We start from the raw sequence: 15,360 nt of genomic DNA, 5'->3' as shown, positions 1-15,360 counted from the left end.
TAAATAACATTGGTGGATTTGAAAAGATAAAAATTACCAAAATCTTTATACATTAATCTTAACAGTTCATCAAAAACAAAATACTTATAATCTCAAGCAACATTTAATAGGGGGTATTAAGAAAAATGAAATTGAAAACACATCTATTATAGAAATTATACTTTTAAGTTTGGACTCAAATAATGGGAGATGAATTATTTAGAAAATAAAAATAGTATTATTGAAATAAATAAATAAATAAAACTTTCTAATCATTACAAAAAACAACATATATGCATAAGGCAAAAAAGCATCATACACCATGATCTTATCTGTCAATCTCATAAGTCACATAAAGAAAGTTCTAAATACCCACCAATCACAAAGCACACGAATAAAACATCACAAGTTGAACTAACACTCACAAAACACACAAAAATTAAAAATAAAAATAAAAAACTTAATAAAAGATGTGATAGTATTAGTTAAAAGCGCAAGTTGAGTGAATATATTATAAAAATAGGAAATAATAGTAAATACTACTTCATCTTTACATTCCAAAATTACAATCTACTCTTTCATTTTGTAAATATTATAGATTGATTTTAAAGATAAATTACCCAAATTCTTTTCTGTCTATCAAAAACAAAATACTGATAATATCAAGCAACATTAAATAAGAGTGTATCGAGGAAAATGAAATTGACTGCACATCTAGATGAACAGCGAAATATTTTTAAAATTAAAAAAATACTATATATAGCATATAAAAAAAATTTAAAACCCCAAAATATTACATCCAAATATCACTACAAAAGATGATAATTAGAATAAGATGTAGAGTTACATGTGAGAACATAGATTAAAAATAGGACTATAAGTAAATGGTACGGATTTGGGAAAATGCATCCCTCACTATATTTTTGCATTGAAGCGTTGTTTCCTTGCAACTCTAATCATAAATCGTACCTCAACTACACCACTTTTAGCTATTATGATCAGCACCATGTCCCTTTATTAATTTATTTCTTATAAAAAAGTTATTTTTTTCCATTTTTGCTTATCCCTCCTAATCCTCTCTGCGTGTCCCTATCACATGACCCTCTCTCTCTCTCATCTCACCTCACACATGTACTTTGCATACATTTCAATACATAAAAATACCAAAGCACAACAAAAACCCCTCTTTCTCTATCCTCTTTCTCTCTCTAGGTGCATGAGCTGGACTGAGATTCCTTGTTTAATAAAAAGGGACTTTACCATCTTCTATATATACCCACTCTCCCCCCAACACTTCCTCCCATCAACACTCAAACAAACATGGATCCCATCTCCCTATTCTTCTCCCTCCTCGCCGCCGCCGCCTTCTCCCTCTTCCTCCTCAAGCTCCTCCTCCCCTCCGCCGCCCACTCCACCCTCCCCCTCCCCCCCGGCACCCTCGGCTGGCCCTACATCGGCGAAACCTTCCAACTCTACTCCCAAAACCCCAACACCTTCTTCTCCTCCAAAATCAAGAAGTGAGCCCTTTCACCCTCTCAACACAAATTACTAATAAGATCCAATTTCTATTCTATTCCACTCTCTCTTCTTTATCACCACACACAAATTACTAATAAAGATTCAATTTTTATGCAACAGGTATGGCGCCATATTCAAGAGCCACATCCTGGGCTACCCCTGCGTGATGATCGCGAGCCCGGAGGCGACGAGGCAGGTGCTGGTCACGAATGCTCATCTCTTCAAGCCCACATTCCCGGCTAGCAAAGAGAGGATGCTGGGAAAGAAAGCCATCTTCTTCAGCACAGGCGACTACCACGCCAAGCTCAGGAAGCTCGTGCTCCGAGCCTTCACCCCCGAGGCCATCAAGAACATTGTCTCCGACATCGAGTCCATCGCTGTCGACACCCTCCGCTCATTGGATGGCAACCTCATCACCACTTTCCAAGAAATGAAAACAGTGAGTGATTAATTGTATTACAAAAACAGAGTCCTCTGTTTTTTGTTCTGTTTCTTGAAAACATATTTCTGACTCCTCTGTTTTGCAGTATGCGTTCAATGTGGCATTGCTGTCGATTCTTGGAACGGAGGAAGCCAAGTACAGGGAGGATCTCAAGAGGTGTTATTACATCATCGAAAAAGGGTACAATTCGATGCCGATCAACCTCCCGGGGACGCTCTTTCACAAGGCCATGAAGGCAAGGAAGGAGCTGTCAAGAATCTTGGCGAAGATTCTGTCAGTTAGGAGGGGCACAAAGGAGCAATACACTGATCTCTTGGGATCATTCATGGAGGAGTCCGAGGGGCTCACCGATGAGCAGATCGCAGACAACATAATCGGGGTCATCTTCGCCGCTCGTGACACCACAGCCAGCATCATAACATGGATTTTCAAGTATCTTGCAGAAAATCCAAGTGTGTTGCAAGCAGTCACTGTAAGAATCTTTCAAAAAAATGGTCCTGACTCTCTTTTCATTCATCCCAACTTGTCTGAAAACTGACAAAATGGTATCTTTTTGTCACAGGAAGAGCAAGAGGCCATAATCAAGGCTAAGGAGGAAAGTGGTGAGGAGAAGGTTTTGAATTGGAATGACACAAAGAATATGCCTTTGACTTCAAGGGTCATTCAAGAAACACTCAGAGTTGCCTCTATTTTGAACTTCACTTTTAGAGAAGCTGTGGAAGATGTTGAATTCAATGGTGAGTTAGTTATGTTGTTAGTTAGAAATTAGAATGAGACTCAACTATTGAAATTATTTTTACTGAGAATGAAATTTTATTTTTTGACAGGATATCTGATTCCAAAAGGGTGGAAGGTGCTGCCACTTTTCAGAAACATCCACCACAATCCAGAAAATTTCCCAGAGCCAGAGAAGTTTGATCCTTCAAGATTTGAGGTAAACATTGAGGCCCACAAGCTGTTCATTCATGTAAAAAAGATATTTGTTTTAAGATTGCATTTTTTTTAATATTTTCACTGAAAAAAGAGTATTTTATGTTGATATGCAGGCTCCTGTGAAGCCCAATACATTCATTCCATTTGGCAGTGGGGTCCACTCATGCCCAGGAAATGAGCTTGCCAAGCTGGAGATCTTGGTTTTATTACATCATCTCACCACAAAATACAGGTAGGTTGAAATTAAAACAACATCAATTCTTACAATTACTCCTAAAATAGAAGTATGGGAGTGAGGTGATAAGATTTTGTTGGAAATTTTGCAGGTATTCTATGATGGCCCCACAGAATGGAGTTCAGTATGGACCCTTCCCTCTTCCCCAGAATGGTCTGCCAATCAAAATATCTCTCAAGAAATGAGTCCAAATGCAAAGCATGTTTCCTGCCAAGTGGGAGACTAGTAGTAATAAAGAGACACCACCTTTTTTCTGTTGCCTTTGATCAAGAAATGGAGGCAGCCCACAGTTATAGAGAATTGTAGATAAAGAATTTCAAGAAACTGAGAAAAATATTTATTCACATTTCTTCTACAGGGATAATGATAATTATAATAAGTAGCTACATAGCTAGACAAATTCTTTGTATTTTGGCCCTTTTGCTATGCGAAGAAGTCCGCAAGGCAATCAATGAAAATCTATAGTCTCAGTTTTGGCAAACACCTCAAATTCTTGATTTCATGTGTTTATAATATTTGTTGTGATTCATATACTTCAACATGTTAGAATTGTTTGCATGACTAAGTTGAAAATCAAAGTAAACCGTTGCTATAGTGTTATCTTTTGATTAGATGTTCAAAAGATTGAAATGTTGTAGACATTGTGCTTGAGTCGTAATTGACAGCATGACTATGGCCACTTCAAATTCAACACATGACCAACTAAATTGAATATAGGACATAATGTCATGTCATATCCAGCTTGGATCCATTACTATTTGAAATATTGGACTGGATATACTAAAATACAGTACCACATAGTTAAAATATTCCATTCTTCGCCACAGAAATCAAGAAAAATGAAGAAATATTCCATACTATACGATTATATAATATGCTTATCATTTGTGGAAATATCTTAGAAAATACTCATATTGGACTTATTATATAATTCAGTTTTATTAGATAATAACATATAAATATTGTGTTTATGTTCTAGAGTAACATCAACTTCAATTTGGAGTCTAGAAAAATTCATGTAGTACTACTTTATAGTACAATGTAAACAATAAACATAGCCGCTCTAAATTGCAAGGATGGTCTAATTATGCCTCACTCTCGACAAGAAACACTATCGTTTTGAGATTTTTTTTAATGCCTAATTTATGAAATTGCAATTTTAACTCTCATTAGTGTAAAAAGGAAAACCTCATTCTCCATTCGTTCGTTTACTTCAATTCCATGTATTTTGGCTGCTCTTTTCTTAGGGTTAGGTTGAGTTCACTATGTATGTTTAACGTTCTCAAATTTGTAATGGTCGACTCCTTCATACATGAGCAATCACAGATCCTCCACATAGATACACAAAATCTCTGACTGCGTCATGGAGAGGAAAAGATTGCAATCCGTTTGAAAATGATCGATTTATATTCTTGTTCGTACCGAACAAATACACCATGTTCATGTTCATCACACGTCTTTTGATTTAATCACCAGAAGATCTTTACAATGCTCTCAATCTGATTGATTGTTTGACTATGATCATATGTAAGAACGTAAAACTCCCAAATCTCCATTGATTAAAGAAAATGAAAAGTAAACTTAATCAAAGATATATCGAACGCAGTTTGTCACAATCTCCACGAAGTCGTATGTAGGCAGCAACAAAAGCTCTTCCAAGTGTCTACTTCTGTAATCAATGTCAAAACATTTATTTAGTAGGAGTATGATTTGCAAGAATTCAATTTTGATTTTCTCTTCCTACTCAAGCTTAACTAATTCAAATAATTTAGAGTTGACCACACAATCTAATAAAAAAACAAGAGTTTGTTTCAGAAACCATCACCTGCCAAACCACAACTTTTTTTATTATCTCATCAGAAACTTACATACACCAAAGATGGTAGCACTGATTCTGACCCTAATAAAAAAACAACCTAAATAAAAGCTGGCATCAAGATGGTACAATGACTTTGCATAACAAAACCCAGAATAATAATAAAAATCCAATCATCCTAAGTTTTTATCTTCATATTAAACAAGTGATGAGATCAGACAAAAAGGACAGGTCAAATGCTGGCATTTAATGATGCTGTAAAGAAGGCTAAGAACTTAAGCGACTACACAATACTTATTCGAAAAGTCAACCGCCATGAATACTGCTAAAAGTATATGAGTAAAATATTAATGTGATAAACATTTGTATAAACAAACATATGCACTGCCAGGCTTTCATATTCCCTTGTACTAGTCAGCTAGATTCATGGGTATAAGGACAAGGAATGGACAATAAGCTTACGTTTCGTGATAAACTTGTGTATCTGGAAACTCACACAATTAACCAACTCATAAGCTACTTGGTAAGAAGATAAAGGTAACTACAATGGTGGGATCCTTAGATGATCCATGTGTCGTATGTTTGGATCATCGTTTCTCAATCATGCAATGTGCGTGTTACGGTATGATATGATTGAGGTGTTCAAGAGGGTGACTACTTCCGGTCATGACATAAGAGGATGAGTTGCTAATAACTAAATGTTTCATGGGGTAGGTGTGGATTTGGTGTTGTGGCTGCATCTAACAAGATTAGGTTTTTTTTCTTAAGCTGATTGTACTCTGATTCAAGTCAAATATTTTTTAGGCTGTCTATATCATGCATGGTAATGCACTGGTGATACAGACGGAAGATTAATATTGTTTTTTATTTGGTCAACTGCTAACAGATTGCATAATTTCATTACGGAGTTCAGCTCTCAGGAAAAAGGTCAGCCAAACATTTAAAAGCAGAGTTCGAGAAGCTTTAAAGAAACTTTTGAGCTGATCTATGAGGCAAGATAGGAAATTAGACTAGATAATCAGTAATACTGGAAAGTTTTGCGAAAAAGTAAAAGCCGGTAAAGAAGGTGATCATATTAAGTACTAATGAGAGTAATACAAACTCATGGATTTTCCAAACCAAATCAGGTATTAACCTCCTGGGCACCACTACTTGTGGATAGTGAAGCATAATCCTGAAACAAAGATCTAGTGATCTAATTGTTGGCCTAAAGAAAAGGTCTAAGTAGAATACTATACAAACCTTCAGAAATATGTTCATTGCATTCACATGTTGATAGGCTAAGTCTGGTAGCCAGTCAAATAGTTCAGGTTGTTGTTCTTTAACTGTGGAATTGAAAAACGCATTAGTTGGTGCCATTAAAATCATGCATGTAGATTGCAAAATAAAAGATCAACTGAAATCAAACCTCATTTACAAGATTTTCAGCTCCTGAGAAGTCTTGCTTTTCTTTCTAGAGTTGTTCAACACGTGCTTTCATTTCACATTTCTTTTTTTCTGCCTGATTAAAATAATTAGGAAGGGTAAAATAAGCAATAAAGTTATCCATAAAACTGAACGGAAAATATAGAAAACAAAAGGATAGCATCTCTTATCTAAAGGAGGGTTATAAGAGAGAAATTTTTTTTAAAAAAAGTTTTCTTGGTGCCAGGAAGAAGTAAAATTTTTAATCACAATTGCTCATGAACTAACTGATCAAACAGATTAATAGGAAGGCGACATACAAAAGTGTAACAGATGAATAATTGGAAGACATTGAAGAGAGTAATCAAGGAAATAACGCAAGATACAGTTATTTCATATCTTCCCCAATCTTACAGCGAAGAAGACAAAGTTGATAAAGTCTGGTCCACTCTAGTGAAAGCAGTTAACTTTTATATGCTTCACACCATCAGTGTTATCTCTGTTACTCTGTATACTACCAAATGAAGACAAATGAATGCATCGATCAGCTATAGACAAACTAAATTAATCTATTCTATTTGGACCAACTGTTAGATACTTCTATGTTTCAAATCATTAGCTCCATAATCCACATTCATTAAGCACACTTGTCACTGATTGCAATTTACCACTTAAGAAATCCCAAACTAACATATTTTAGCATCTATAGAATATACATTCTGGACAATTGTAACTTAAGCTACTAATTCTAATCACACTTGCCTATTCAGTTTATGTAAGTATTGAAATCTTGTCCTCTGAGCTCACCTTTTCCAATAGTTCCTTCAAATGATTGACCTCATTTTTCTTTGCTTCCAAAAGTTTTTTAGCCGTTTCTTCTACATTACTCCTGCAAGTATTCAGTCATTATTGTCTATTCACAAAACATGTTTAACAAAAAATTAGAAAGTCTAACAAGACATGAGTTTCTACCATAGATTTTTGCATGGAGAAAAGATAGACAGAAATATAGACAGCGAAATTTATGAGCTTTATGACTGCTAAAAGAATTATCGGATCATATATACATGTAGCCATTTATGTTAGCAACTAATTTTGTAGGAGAAGGTCGTTTACAAAGTTAATAACTGATATAGAGGCATACTTCTTAGAATGTAGAGGATCCAGAGTCTGTTCTTCCACTAGCTCTTCTACAGTATCAAGAATTTCTCCTGCCTACAGTAAAACATAAGAAGTTTCAGAGAACCTATTATGCATAGCTAAATATAAACTTATTTCTAGAGCATTGGGCCAATACCTGTGTCCCGACAAATATTGACTCAAATTGTTCCTGCGAAATAAGAGATATATAAGCTAATCTCGATATTGATGATTATTTCAAATAAGTCAGAATACATTTCTCTCATATGAAAATGTAAAATTGTTGATAAAGCCGATTAAGTACAACATTAAGAATACAAGCAGCAGTTTATCCACTGGACAAGGAAACTGGGAAAATAATCCTTGCATAATTTAAGTCCCATACCATAAATTTCACCATAACGGAATGCAAACAGGACAATCATGCAGCACTCACCAAAGAAGTAGTATTACGTATCACATTTAAGATTAGAGAACCGCATAAGAGAAAGAGAGAGAGTGAGTAAGCAAGAAAAAAACATACAGACATAAACTGAAACATGGGTGGCAGGTAAAAACTCAAACGATTACAGAATAAAACAGCTGGAAACTATTAGAGAGTATAAACTAAAGATAAAGAGACAAATATGTTTATTGAGGAATTTTAGTTCATATAGTTAGATTAAAAATCCATTAATTTTTACTCCAGCATGCTTGTATGAAAGCAACAGTACTCAACAAAAGATGTTCCCTAAGCACAGCCATCAATTGTTTTAGTCATCAAAACAATTCAGTTTTTCATCGTTACTAGTTAGTACTCTATAAGAGAAGCCAAAGCTTGAACCCCACGTCAGTTTCTAAATGAATGAGGAGACAAACAAATATTTATGTTTCATACCTCAATATCTTGATGCAACGAAGAGACAACCTGAAGTATATTAAAGCAAAAATGTAGTGGCGGTTAGTATTTTCATGAAGTAAGAGATTGACATAAACCTTTAAAAACTAAAATGTACACATATGAATGGCAAAATAAATAGAGTGCATGAGATTCACGGCAATGGCCAAATACACATTTTTGTGTTGGATACCTAATAAGCTTGCAACATAATGTAGATGCACTACCCTAGCCGAGAGATCATTTTCTGAATAACTACCAAGTAGTGACAAGTATGCAACAGAGTGTAGATAAAGCATTGTTAATCTCTATGTAACCTATTGCCCCCCCCCCCCACTTACAAATATCCTGCTTAGTTTATGCTTTTATTGATGAACTTTTTGAATTAATGTAATTCTATATTGAAACGCCAGCTTCCATATGGATCCTACAGATTGAACATGAGCCAATCATAATTCATGGAAATGTAGGTATTCTAGCTCTTACGAATTTAAAAAGAGAGCACATTATTTCATTTTTTCTTTTTCTTAATTGAAGCATAAAAATCAAACAAAAAACAAGCAAATAAATGCTTCCCCCGTGCTATGCATTTTCAAGCAATCCTACATGGGTGCATACCAAAGAATATGAGAAAATATCAAAAGCAAGAGGCATATTGCATCACCAAATGAGCTTAAGATGCATTGTTCTAACACTCTTTTTGAGACGATAAATTAAGATTTTAAGGCCGCAGCATGAATTTACTAAATTAGACCTCACATACCACAGAATTATAAAAAACAATTTAAAAGGAGAGAGAGTGGAACACTGAATAAATACCTGAGCAAAGAGCTGATGGAGGCGATCCTGCTCGGATGCAGTAAAACACGGAAAAGCTTTACGGAATTCCTTAATGGTGTGAAATACAAAATTAATTACAATAAAAGAAATTGGAGAAACTACAGCACCGTGAACGCTGCGAAATTTAAAATCAATTACGACGAGAACCAAAAACCCTCACCTCGAATGAGCAGGCAGTAAACAAGGAGCGCAAGCTGCGATCGAATGATTTCTTCAAATTCGTTTGCCTCGACCCAGGAACAGATCCGCTATTTTCCATTCTGATCCTTATCTGCTTTACCCCTTTCTAGAAACTGAAATTGAAATTGAGCTGTAGTGTTGGTTTCAGCGTGATAGAAAACGAGAGTGGAAAAGCGGCGGGAAACGAGTCTTATCATAAAAAGGCCAAAAATTTTAAATCTTATTTTCAGTTAAATTAAACAATAAAATAATAAAATTACTAAAAATAGTAAAAAAAATATTAATTACTATAATTAAAAAAAATGCATAATTTAAATACAAAAAATTATGATTGTATCACATGGCAAGATCTGATTTACCAACGAAGTTAGCACGACGCAAGTGAAGGCATGTAACTTTGGCGTGCTAATCATCGTGCTTTGACAATTGAACAAGCAAGGTTGTGCTTTGAGCTGCGGATATGCATGCTCTAATAAATGCCAGTCTTTAGGATTAAGAGCATGCGCAGCGGTGGCGTCCGTCGCCACCGCCGTCCGCGCCGCTGGCACGGACGCCATCCGCCGCCGCTGCGCTCGCGCCGCTGGCACGGCGCTGCTCGATGTATCGAGCACGTCCGTGCCAGCGGACGCACACGTGGCGGCACGGGATTGGGCAACAGCGTAGCCATTGCATTCAAACTTTTTTTAAAAAAAAATCGGTATTTAATTATAAATAATGCTAAAAAATAAAAAAATATATTTTCCAAATCCCAAAAATATGGCCGTTTTTTCCCGTTTTTCTGAATTTTTTTGATTTTTTTTTATTTTTTTTCCCAAAATCATCTATAAATACACACATTCATCACTCATTTATCACATCAATTCATCTCTCATTCATAATTCTTATACAAACTATCAACACATTCAACCTTCACTCAAAATATCAAATGGATTTCACTCATCTCATGGCGGAAGCGGAGCGCGAAGAACAAGAATACTACGAACAACATCGTGCCGCTTACGAAGCATATGTCGCGGCGAATACCCCCGCTCATCCTCCTCAACGCACTAGATCAAATCGCCGCTACATCCATCGTGACCGGGAGGGAGCCCACGAAAGGCTCGTTGCCGACTACTTTGCCGACCATCCGCGGTTTCCGGCAGATTACTTCAGGCGCCGTTTTCGCATGTCAAAGCGCTTGTTCATGCGAATTGTCAACACATTGTCCACACGTGTTGAATACTTTCAAACAGGTGTAGATGCAGCCGGCCGGCAAAGTATCACGGCGTTGCAGAAGTGTACGTGTGCCATCCGACAACTCGCTACTGGGCAAACGGCCGACATCTTCGACGAGTATTTGCATATCGGTGAGTCCACTGGAATCCTTTGTTTAAAGAATTTTTGCGAGGGCGTTCGTTCTGCTTTTGGGGATGAATTCCTTCGGGCACCCACCACCGATGATTGCCAACGGTTGCTTCGTCTTCACGAATCAGTCCATGGCTTTCCCGGAATGCTTGGCAGCATTGACTGCATACATTGGAGGTGGAAGAATTGCCCGACTGCTTGGAGGGGGCAACACTTAAGCGGTCACAAAGGCGGCGGCCCGACACTTATCCTTGAGGCGGTCGCCGACTATCGCCTATGGATTTGGCATGCATATTTCGGCGTTGCCGGATCCAACAACGACTTGAACGTGCTCTATTCTTCACCACTCTTCAATGATGTGATGAATGGTGTAGCACCGGCGATCGACTTCACCATCAACGGAAATACATACCGCATGGGTTACTATCTCGCCGATGGTATCTACCCAAGGTGGTCGACGTTCGTGAAGACGCTCCACAACCCGCACGACCCGAGACGGGTTCTTTTTGCGCAGCGTCAAGAGTCAGCGCGGAAGGACGTCGAAAGAGCCTTCGGGGTCCTTCAAGATCGATTCAACATTGTGAAGGCCCCGGCTCGGCTGTGGTACGTGAATAATATCACCGACATCATGTTCACGTGTATTATATTACACAACATGATTATAGCCGACGAATGGCCGAGGGCGGCTAGCTTCTACGACGAGGACGAAGCCGGAAGCTCAACAGCGAGGTCTCCCCCACGCCGAGGCGAGCATACGACGGTTGGCCAGAGGATCGAGACAAGACACACAATGCGCGATACTCGAATCCACAATCAACTACAAGAAGACCTAATCAACCACATGTGGGCGAAATTCGGCAACGAGTAGTGGTTTTTTTAATTTTTAGGATTTTAATTATGTAATTTTTCATTTTTAGGATTTTAATTATGTAATGTTTAATTTTATTTGTCATTTGTAATATTTATTGTGGTTTTTAAATGAATTTTAATATTATGGAAATGTTATTGTTTAATTGAATTTTAAATTAATTGTGCTCGTCCTTGCGGAAGAGCACAGTTGTGGGTGTTGTGCTCTTGCCAGAGAGCATGCATGAATAGTACCGCCCGGGCCCACAACCGTGCCGCTGGCAAGAGCACGGTTGTGGATGCTCTAATTTAGATTTAAAATTGGACCTAGAGAGATTTAAAATTGGACCCTGCTACTCTAGGACAGAAGGTGCTATTTTTAACTAATCTTTTAATTTGTCATTTGTTACCCCTACTATTGGAAGTAATGTTTTAAAAATCGGATCGGCAAGCGAACCGGAGTCGCTACTGATTTACTGGTTCAACCGGTTCACTGGTCGAACCATTGGTTAAATCGGAATACTATTTATATATATTTATTTATTTATTTAGTAGTAAATAATAAAATTTAATTAAATGTTTTATCAATAAATATTATAGCATTATACATTTAATAGTATTATTATAGAAAACAAGTTTTGTAGTGTCTTATACTAATATTTAATGACATTAAGTTTAAATATGTGATTGGATGTATCGCCTCTAATTAAGGATGCACCATAATGCTCCCTTGTAGTGGTATTATATAAACTACTTCTTGCTCGTTCGTTTGGTTTGAATAAAAAAATACCAAAAACAAAGAGAAAATTGCTATTTTTTACATTTTTGTTAGTTTGTTGCCCATCTTCTCCACCAAAAAGATTTGCCAAAACAAATACCAGCCTGAAATCCAGAACCTAATTAATTAAAGAAGCAAGTAGTTTTAGTGGAACATTACTTATATTTCTATACATCTAGTTTTGAATTTAAAATTCGATAAACATAAATGGGTTCGTGCGTAACGTTTTTGACTTTTCTTGATATCCAATTCATAATCAGCATATACTTGAAAAAGTGTTTATTAGTCTGTATTTGCTATCCAAAATATGGCAAAAAAAGTGTAATCTTGAATAGATCGCTCATTATATTTATTTATTTATTTGGTGATCAAATTAAAAAGACGTGTCAATAGTATAGTGGTCATAACCAATTCTATAATAACGACCAACAAAAAAAAATTAAAGTAAGATTTATAAATTAATAGTACTTTTTTCAATAATATGCAAGTCTATTTCATGGTGATAGCTCCCTCTATCAACAGGTAATAGCTGTAATCAAGTATGGGATAAAAGCTTGTCCTTAATAATTATTTAATTATAAAAGATTTGCAGTGGTAATAATGGTATGCCTTAATATATCGTGCTAATAGATGGAGAGGTTTGATTTGTTGGTTGGACTTAGTTGTTTTGTTAGTTAATATTTTCTTGATTGCATATATCAACAGTCGTTTTAAATACTAATGTTTATTGGTGTATAATACATATAGTAGGTCAAGTGCAAATATTTTTTACCGCCCTTTGTATATTATATATGTATATGATCAAATACTTTTTTGGTAAATATACTTTTTTAGGAAAACGTAATACTCAACTAAATGCTCTTTAATTAGATAATATTTTCCAAAGAATTTATGTACTTTTATTTTCACCAAATTTGGACGGTGAAACTTTTTATTGGGACCAGTTTTTTTAGGGCCTCCACAATGGGGCGGACTAAGCCCCGCCCTATGCACCGCCACGTCAGCATTTTATCCTCCGCCCCTTCCACCTGCAATGCGGCGCACTATAGCCCGCCCTAAGCATTTTACTTCTATTTTGTATTTATATAATTTATGCAAATATATCAAGCAAAATAAATAAATAAAAAAAACATAATTAAGGCAAATCCTACATTAACTTAACTAAAAAAAATTTACAAAAGAAAAATTAAAAAAAAGTTACAAAATAAGAAATTTAAAAAAAAAAGTGCAATACATATAAAAAAACCCCTGCTAGTCTAGAGTAGTCCCAACCTGCGGCTGAGGCCATCGATCATCCGCTGGATGCCTTCGATTTGAGCCGGGTTGGTCGCCTGCATCAGGGCGTTGTGCGCATCCAACAACGTCATGTAGTCGAAGGAGGCCACCAAATCCGTGCAGGCATGTGACGCAACCGAAGTCGCGCTCGGGGCCGGGCTTGGGGCTTGGTCAAGCGGCGCCACAGCGGAGGAGGTCGCCTTGCCCTTGGCCTTGGCAGCCTTGATGCCAGGGGGACGCCGGGAGGACATCGGTATGCCGGAACTCTCATCCTCGAACACCGGATTGTTGAGGTCCATTGGAGATGCGCTGCTTTCGTTGCTTGTATAATCAGTGAAGGTGCGCTTCGACACCCTCTTCTTCGCCGTCGTCGATTGGGGAAGCACACCACCAACGAACTTCTGCTTCTCCTTCAAGAGCGCCCAGGACTGGTAGTGCTTGAAGTCGCCGTACAATGACATGTATAATTTCACCGCTTTGTCGCGCACATCCGACAGACTCTTACCGCTGCCCTGCTCCCTCTCGCACTTGTCGTACTCCCCCGCAAACATTCAAGCACTACCAGTCCAGAGAGCTCAACGACCTCCTCCCTATCCAGTTTCAGGAGTTCAGATACAGAGCGAATCTCCCGCAATTTCAATCGGATGCCAACCAATTGAACACTATTTGCAAAACAAATTGTCCAGAAGTGCCTCGCGGTTCCAGCGATCAGTATCACAGCTCCGATGGCTCCGGAGTTCTCGATGCCAGGTCATAACAATTGACGGAAAATGAAATGCAGAAACGCATGAGAATGACTGAACTGGTAATAAAGAACTCAAACTTATTGAGAACTTCGGAGTATAAAAACTCAATATCAACGGTTTATTCAATGTCTAGTCTCTTAAGATCAACAATGATGCATTTATATAAGCAGAGAGAAATCCTAAACTTATGGAAAGAAAATAACTAAAAAGATAATAAGCAAAAATAACTATAAGGAAAATAATCTAAAAGGAAAACCTAATTTGTAGAAGGAAAAATAATTAATATTTTTCCGTCTACTAATTTTACTAACTAGGAAATAAATAAAACTCAAAATATTTTTTTCTTAACCTCCAAGTCTTGTCTTCTACTGCATCAGGGCGGCCATGGAAGGATATATAGGTATAGGGTCCGGCACCGGCCAAGTCCCAATTGGAACAGTGGTTTGGCCTATGTCGTATCCGTCGCTACAGTGCCGACCCCCTTCCATCGGTGCTCTTCTAATTAATATAATTTACAATTTAATTTACATAAGCCCATTTTCTAGGCCCAAATATAAGTGAAATAGGCCTATCAACCAAGTATAGTGTAGCCAAATAAAAAATATAGGGTGGGTTATGATAACTTATTCTTCTTGAAACTCTGTCCTTCCGAAATAGTATGATAATGTATTCTTAGAATTCTGATAAAACGTATCAACTTAATTAAAACTTTACATTATGCCCCCAACTGCAACACAGAAAAAATTTATTGAACACAAATTATTTTAATTTTTATTTTATTATGACACTTTCATTTGTATTCTCTAATTTTAGTTGGGGCACTTATATTTTAAAATGTTGGTAGTATATTAAAAAAATTTATGAACATTCTCTCCGTAGTTGAGTAATATTTTTTTTTCTCTAGGTAGTTCTGTCATTTCTTTTTTTTTTCTAAAACTCTATCATCAATCATACTTTATTTTTTCTTCCTCTCATTTACGTTATTCCTACTTTTACTTTACTCACTC

General features: G+C 36.8%; 2 protein-coding genes across 4 annotated transcripts; one reads left to right on the top strand and one right to left on the bottom strand.

Moving 5' to 3' along the window:
- The first annotated feature begins 1,278 nt into the window (after positions 1-1,278).
- Positions 1,279-3,590, top strand: LOC121751269 (abscisic acid 8'-hydroxylase CYP707A2-like). Its single transcript, XM_042145985.1, has 7 exons — positions 1,279-1,496; positions 1,618-1,936; positions 2,025-2,411; positions 2,502-2,676; positions 2,767-2,873; positions 2,986-3,104; positions 3,199-3,590. The coding sequence occupies exons 1-7, from the start codon at positions 1,300-1,302 to the stop codon at positions 3,290-3,292; spliced, it is 1,398 nt and encodes a 465-aa protein (XP_042001919.1). The 5' UTR covers positions 1,279-1,299; the 3' UTR covers positions 3,293-3,590.
- A 905-nt stretch (positions 3,591-4,495) lies between these two features.
- Positions 4,496-9,506, bottom strand: LOC121751275. Of its 3 annotated transcripts, XR_006040043.1 has the most exons (10): positions 9,345-9,506; positions 9,164-9,232; positions 8,345-8,374; positions 7,625-7,657; positions 7,472-7,542; positions 7,135-7,216; positions 6,742-6,841; positions 6,332-6,424; positions 6,166-6,248; positions 4,496-4,776 (listed from the first exon to the last, which is right to left on the bottom strand). XR_006040043.1 is itself a non-coding variant. In XM_042145991.1 (8 exons), the coding sequence occupies exons 1-7, from the start codon at positions 9,441-9,443 to the stop codon at positions 6,377-6,379; spliced, it is 432 nt and encodes a 143-aa protein (XP_042001925.1). In that variant the 5' UTR covers positions 9,444-9,506; the 3' UTR covers positions 5,974-6,248; positions 6,332-6,376. The 3 variants fall into 3 exon arrangements, 1 of the variants encoding a protein (XP_042001925.1); XR_006040042.1 differs by lacking the exon at positions 6,742-6,841; XM_042145991.1 differs by lacking the exons at positions 4,496-4,776; positions 6,742-6,841 and having other exon boundaries at positions 5,974-6,248.
- Positions 9,507-15,360: the final 5,854 nt, after the last annotated feature.

Source organism: Salvia splendens, chromosome 10 (assembly GCF_004379255.2).
Source record: "Salvia splendens isolate huo1 chromosome 10, SspV2, whole genome shotgun sequence".
Classification (NCBI taxonomy): domain Eukaryota; kingdom Viridiplantae; phylum Streptophyta; class Magnoliopsida; order Lamiales; family Lamiaceae; genus Salvia; species Salvia splendens.
Note: the sequence above shows the minus strand (reverse complement) of the source record. Positions and strands in the feature narration are given on the sequence as shown.

Excerpts from the sequence above, each read along its gene's own strand:
- LOC121751269 (XM_042145985.1), top strand. The coding sequence starts at position 1,300 with ATGGATCCCATCTCCCTATTCTTCTCCCTCCTCGCCGCCGCCGCCTTC. Across the intron at positions 2,677-2,766 it reads GGAAGATGTTGAATTCAATG|GATATCTGATTCCAAAAGGG; the intron begins GTGAGTTAGTTA and ends ATTTTTTGACAG. Across the intron at positions 3,105-3,198 it reads CATCTCACCACAAAATACAG|GTATTCTATGATGGCCCCAC; the intron begins GTAGGTTGAAAT and ends GAAATTTTGCAG.
- LOC121751275 (XM_042145991.1), bottom strand. The coding sequence starts at position 9,443 with ATGGAAAATAGCGGATCTGTTCCTGGGTCGAGGCAAACGAATTTGAAG. Across the intron at positions 8,375-9,163 it reads TCCATCAGCTCTTTGCTCAG|GTTGTCTCTTCGTTGCATCA; the intron begins GTATTTATTCAG and ends AATATACTTCAG. Across the intron at positions 7,543-7,624 it reads CAATATTTGTCGGGACACAG|GCAGGAGAAATTCTTGATAC; the intron begins GTATTGGCCCAA and ends GTTTTACTGTAG.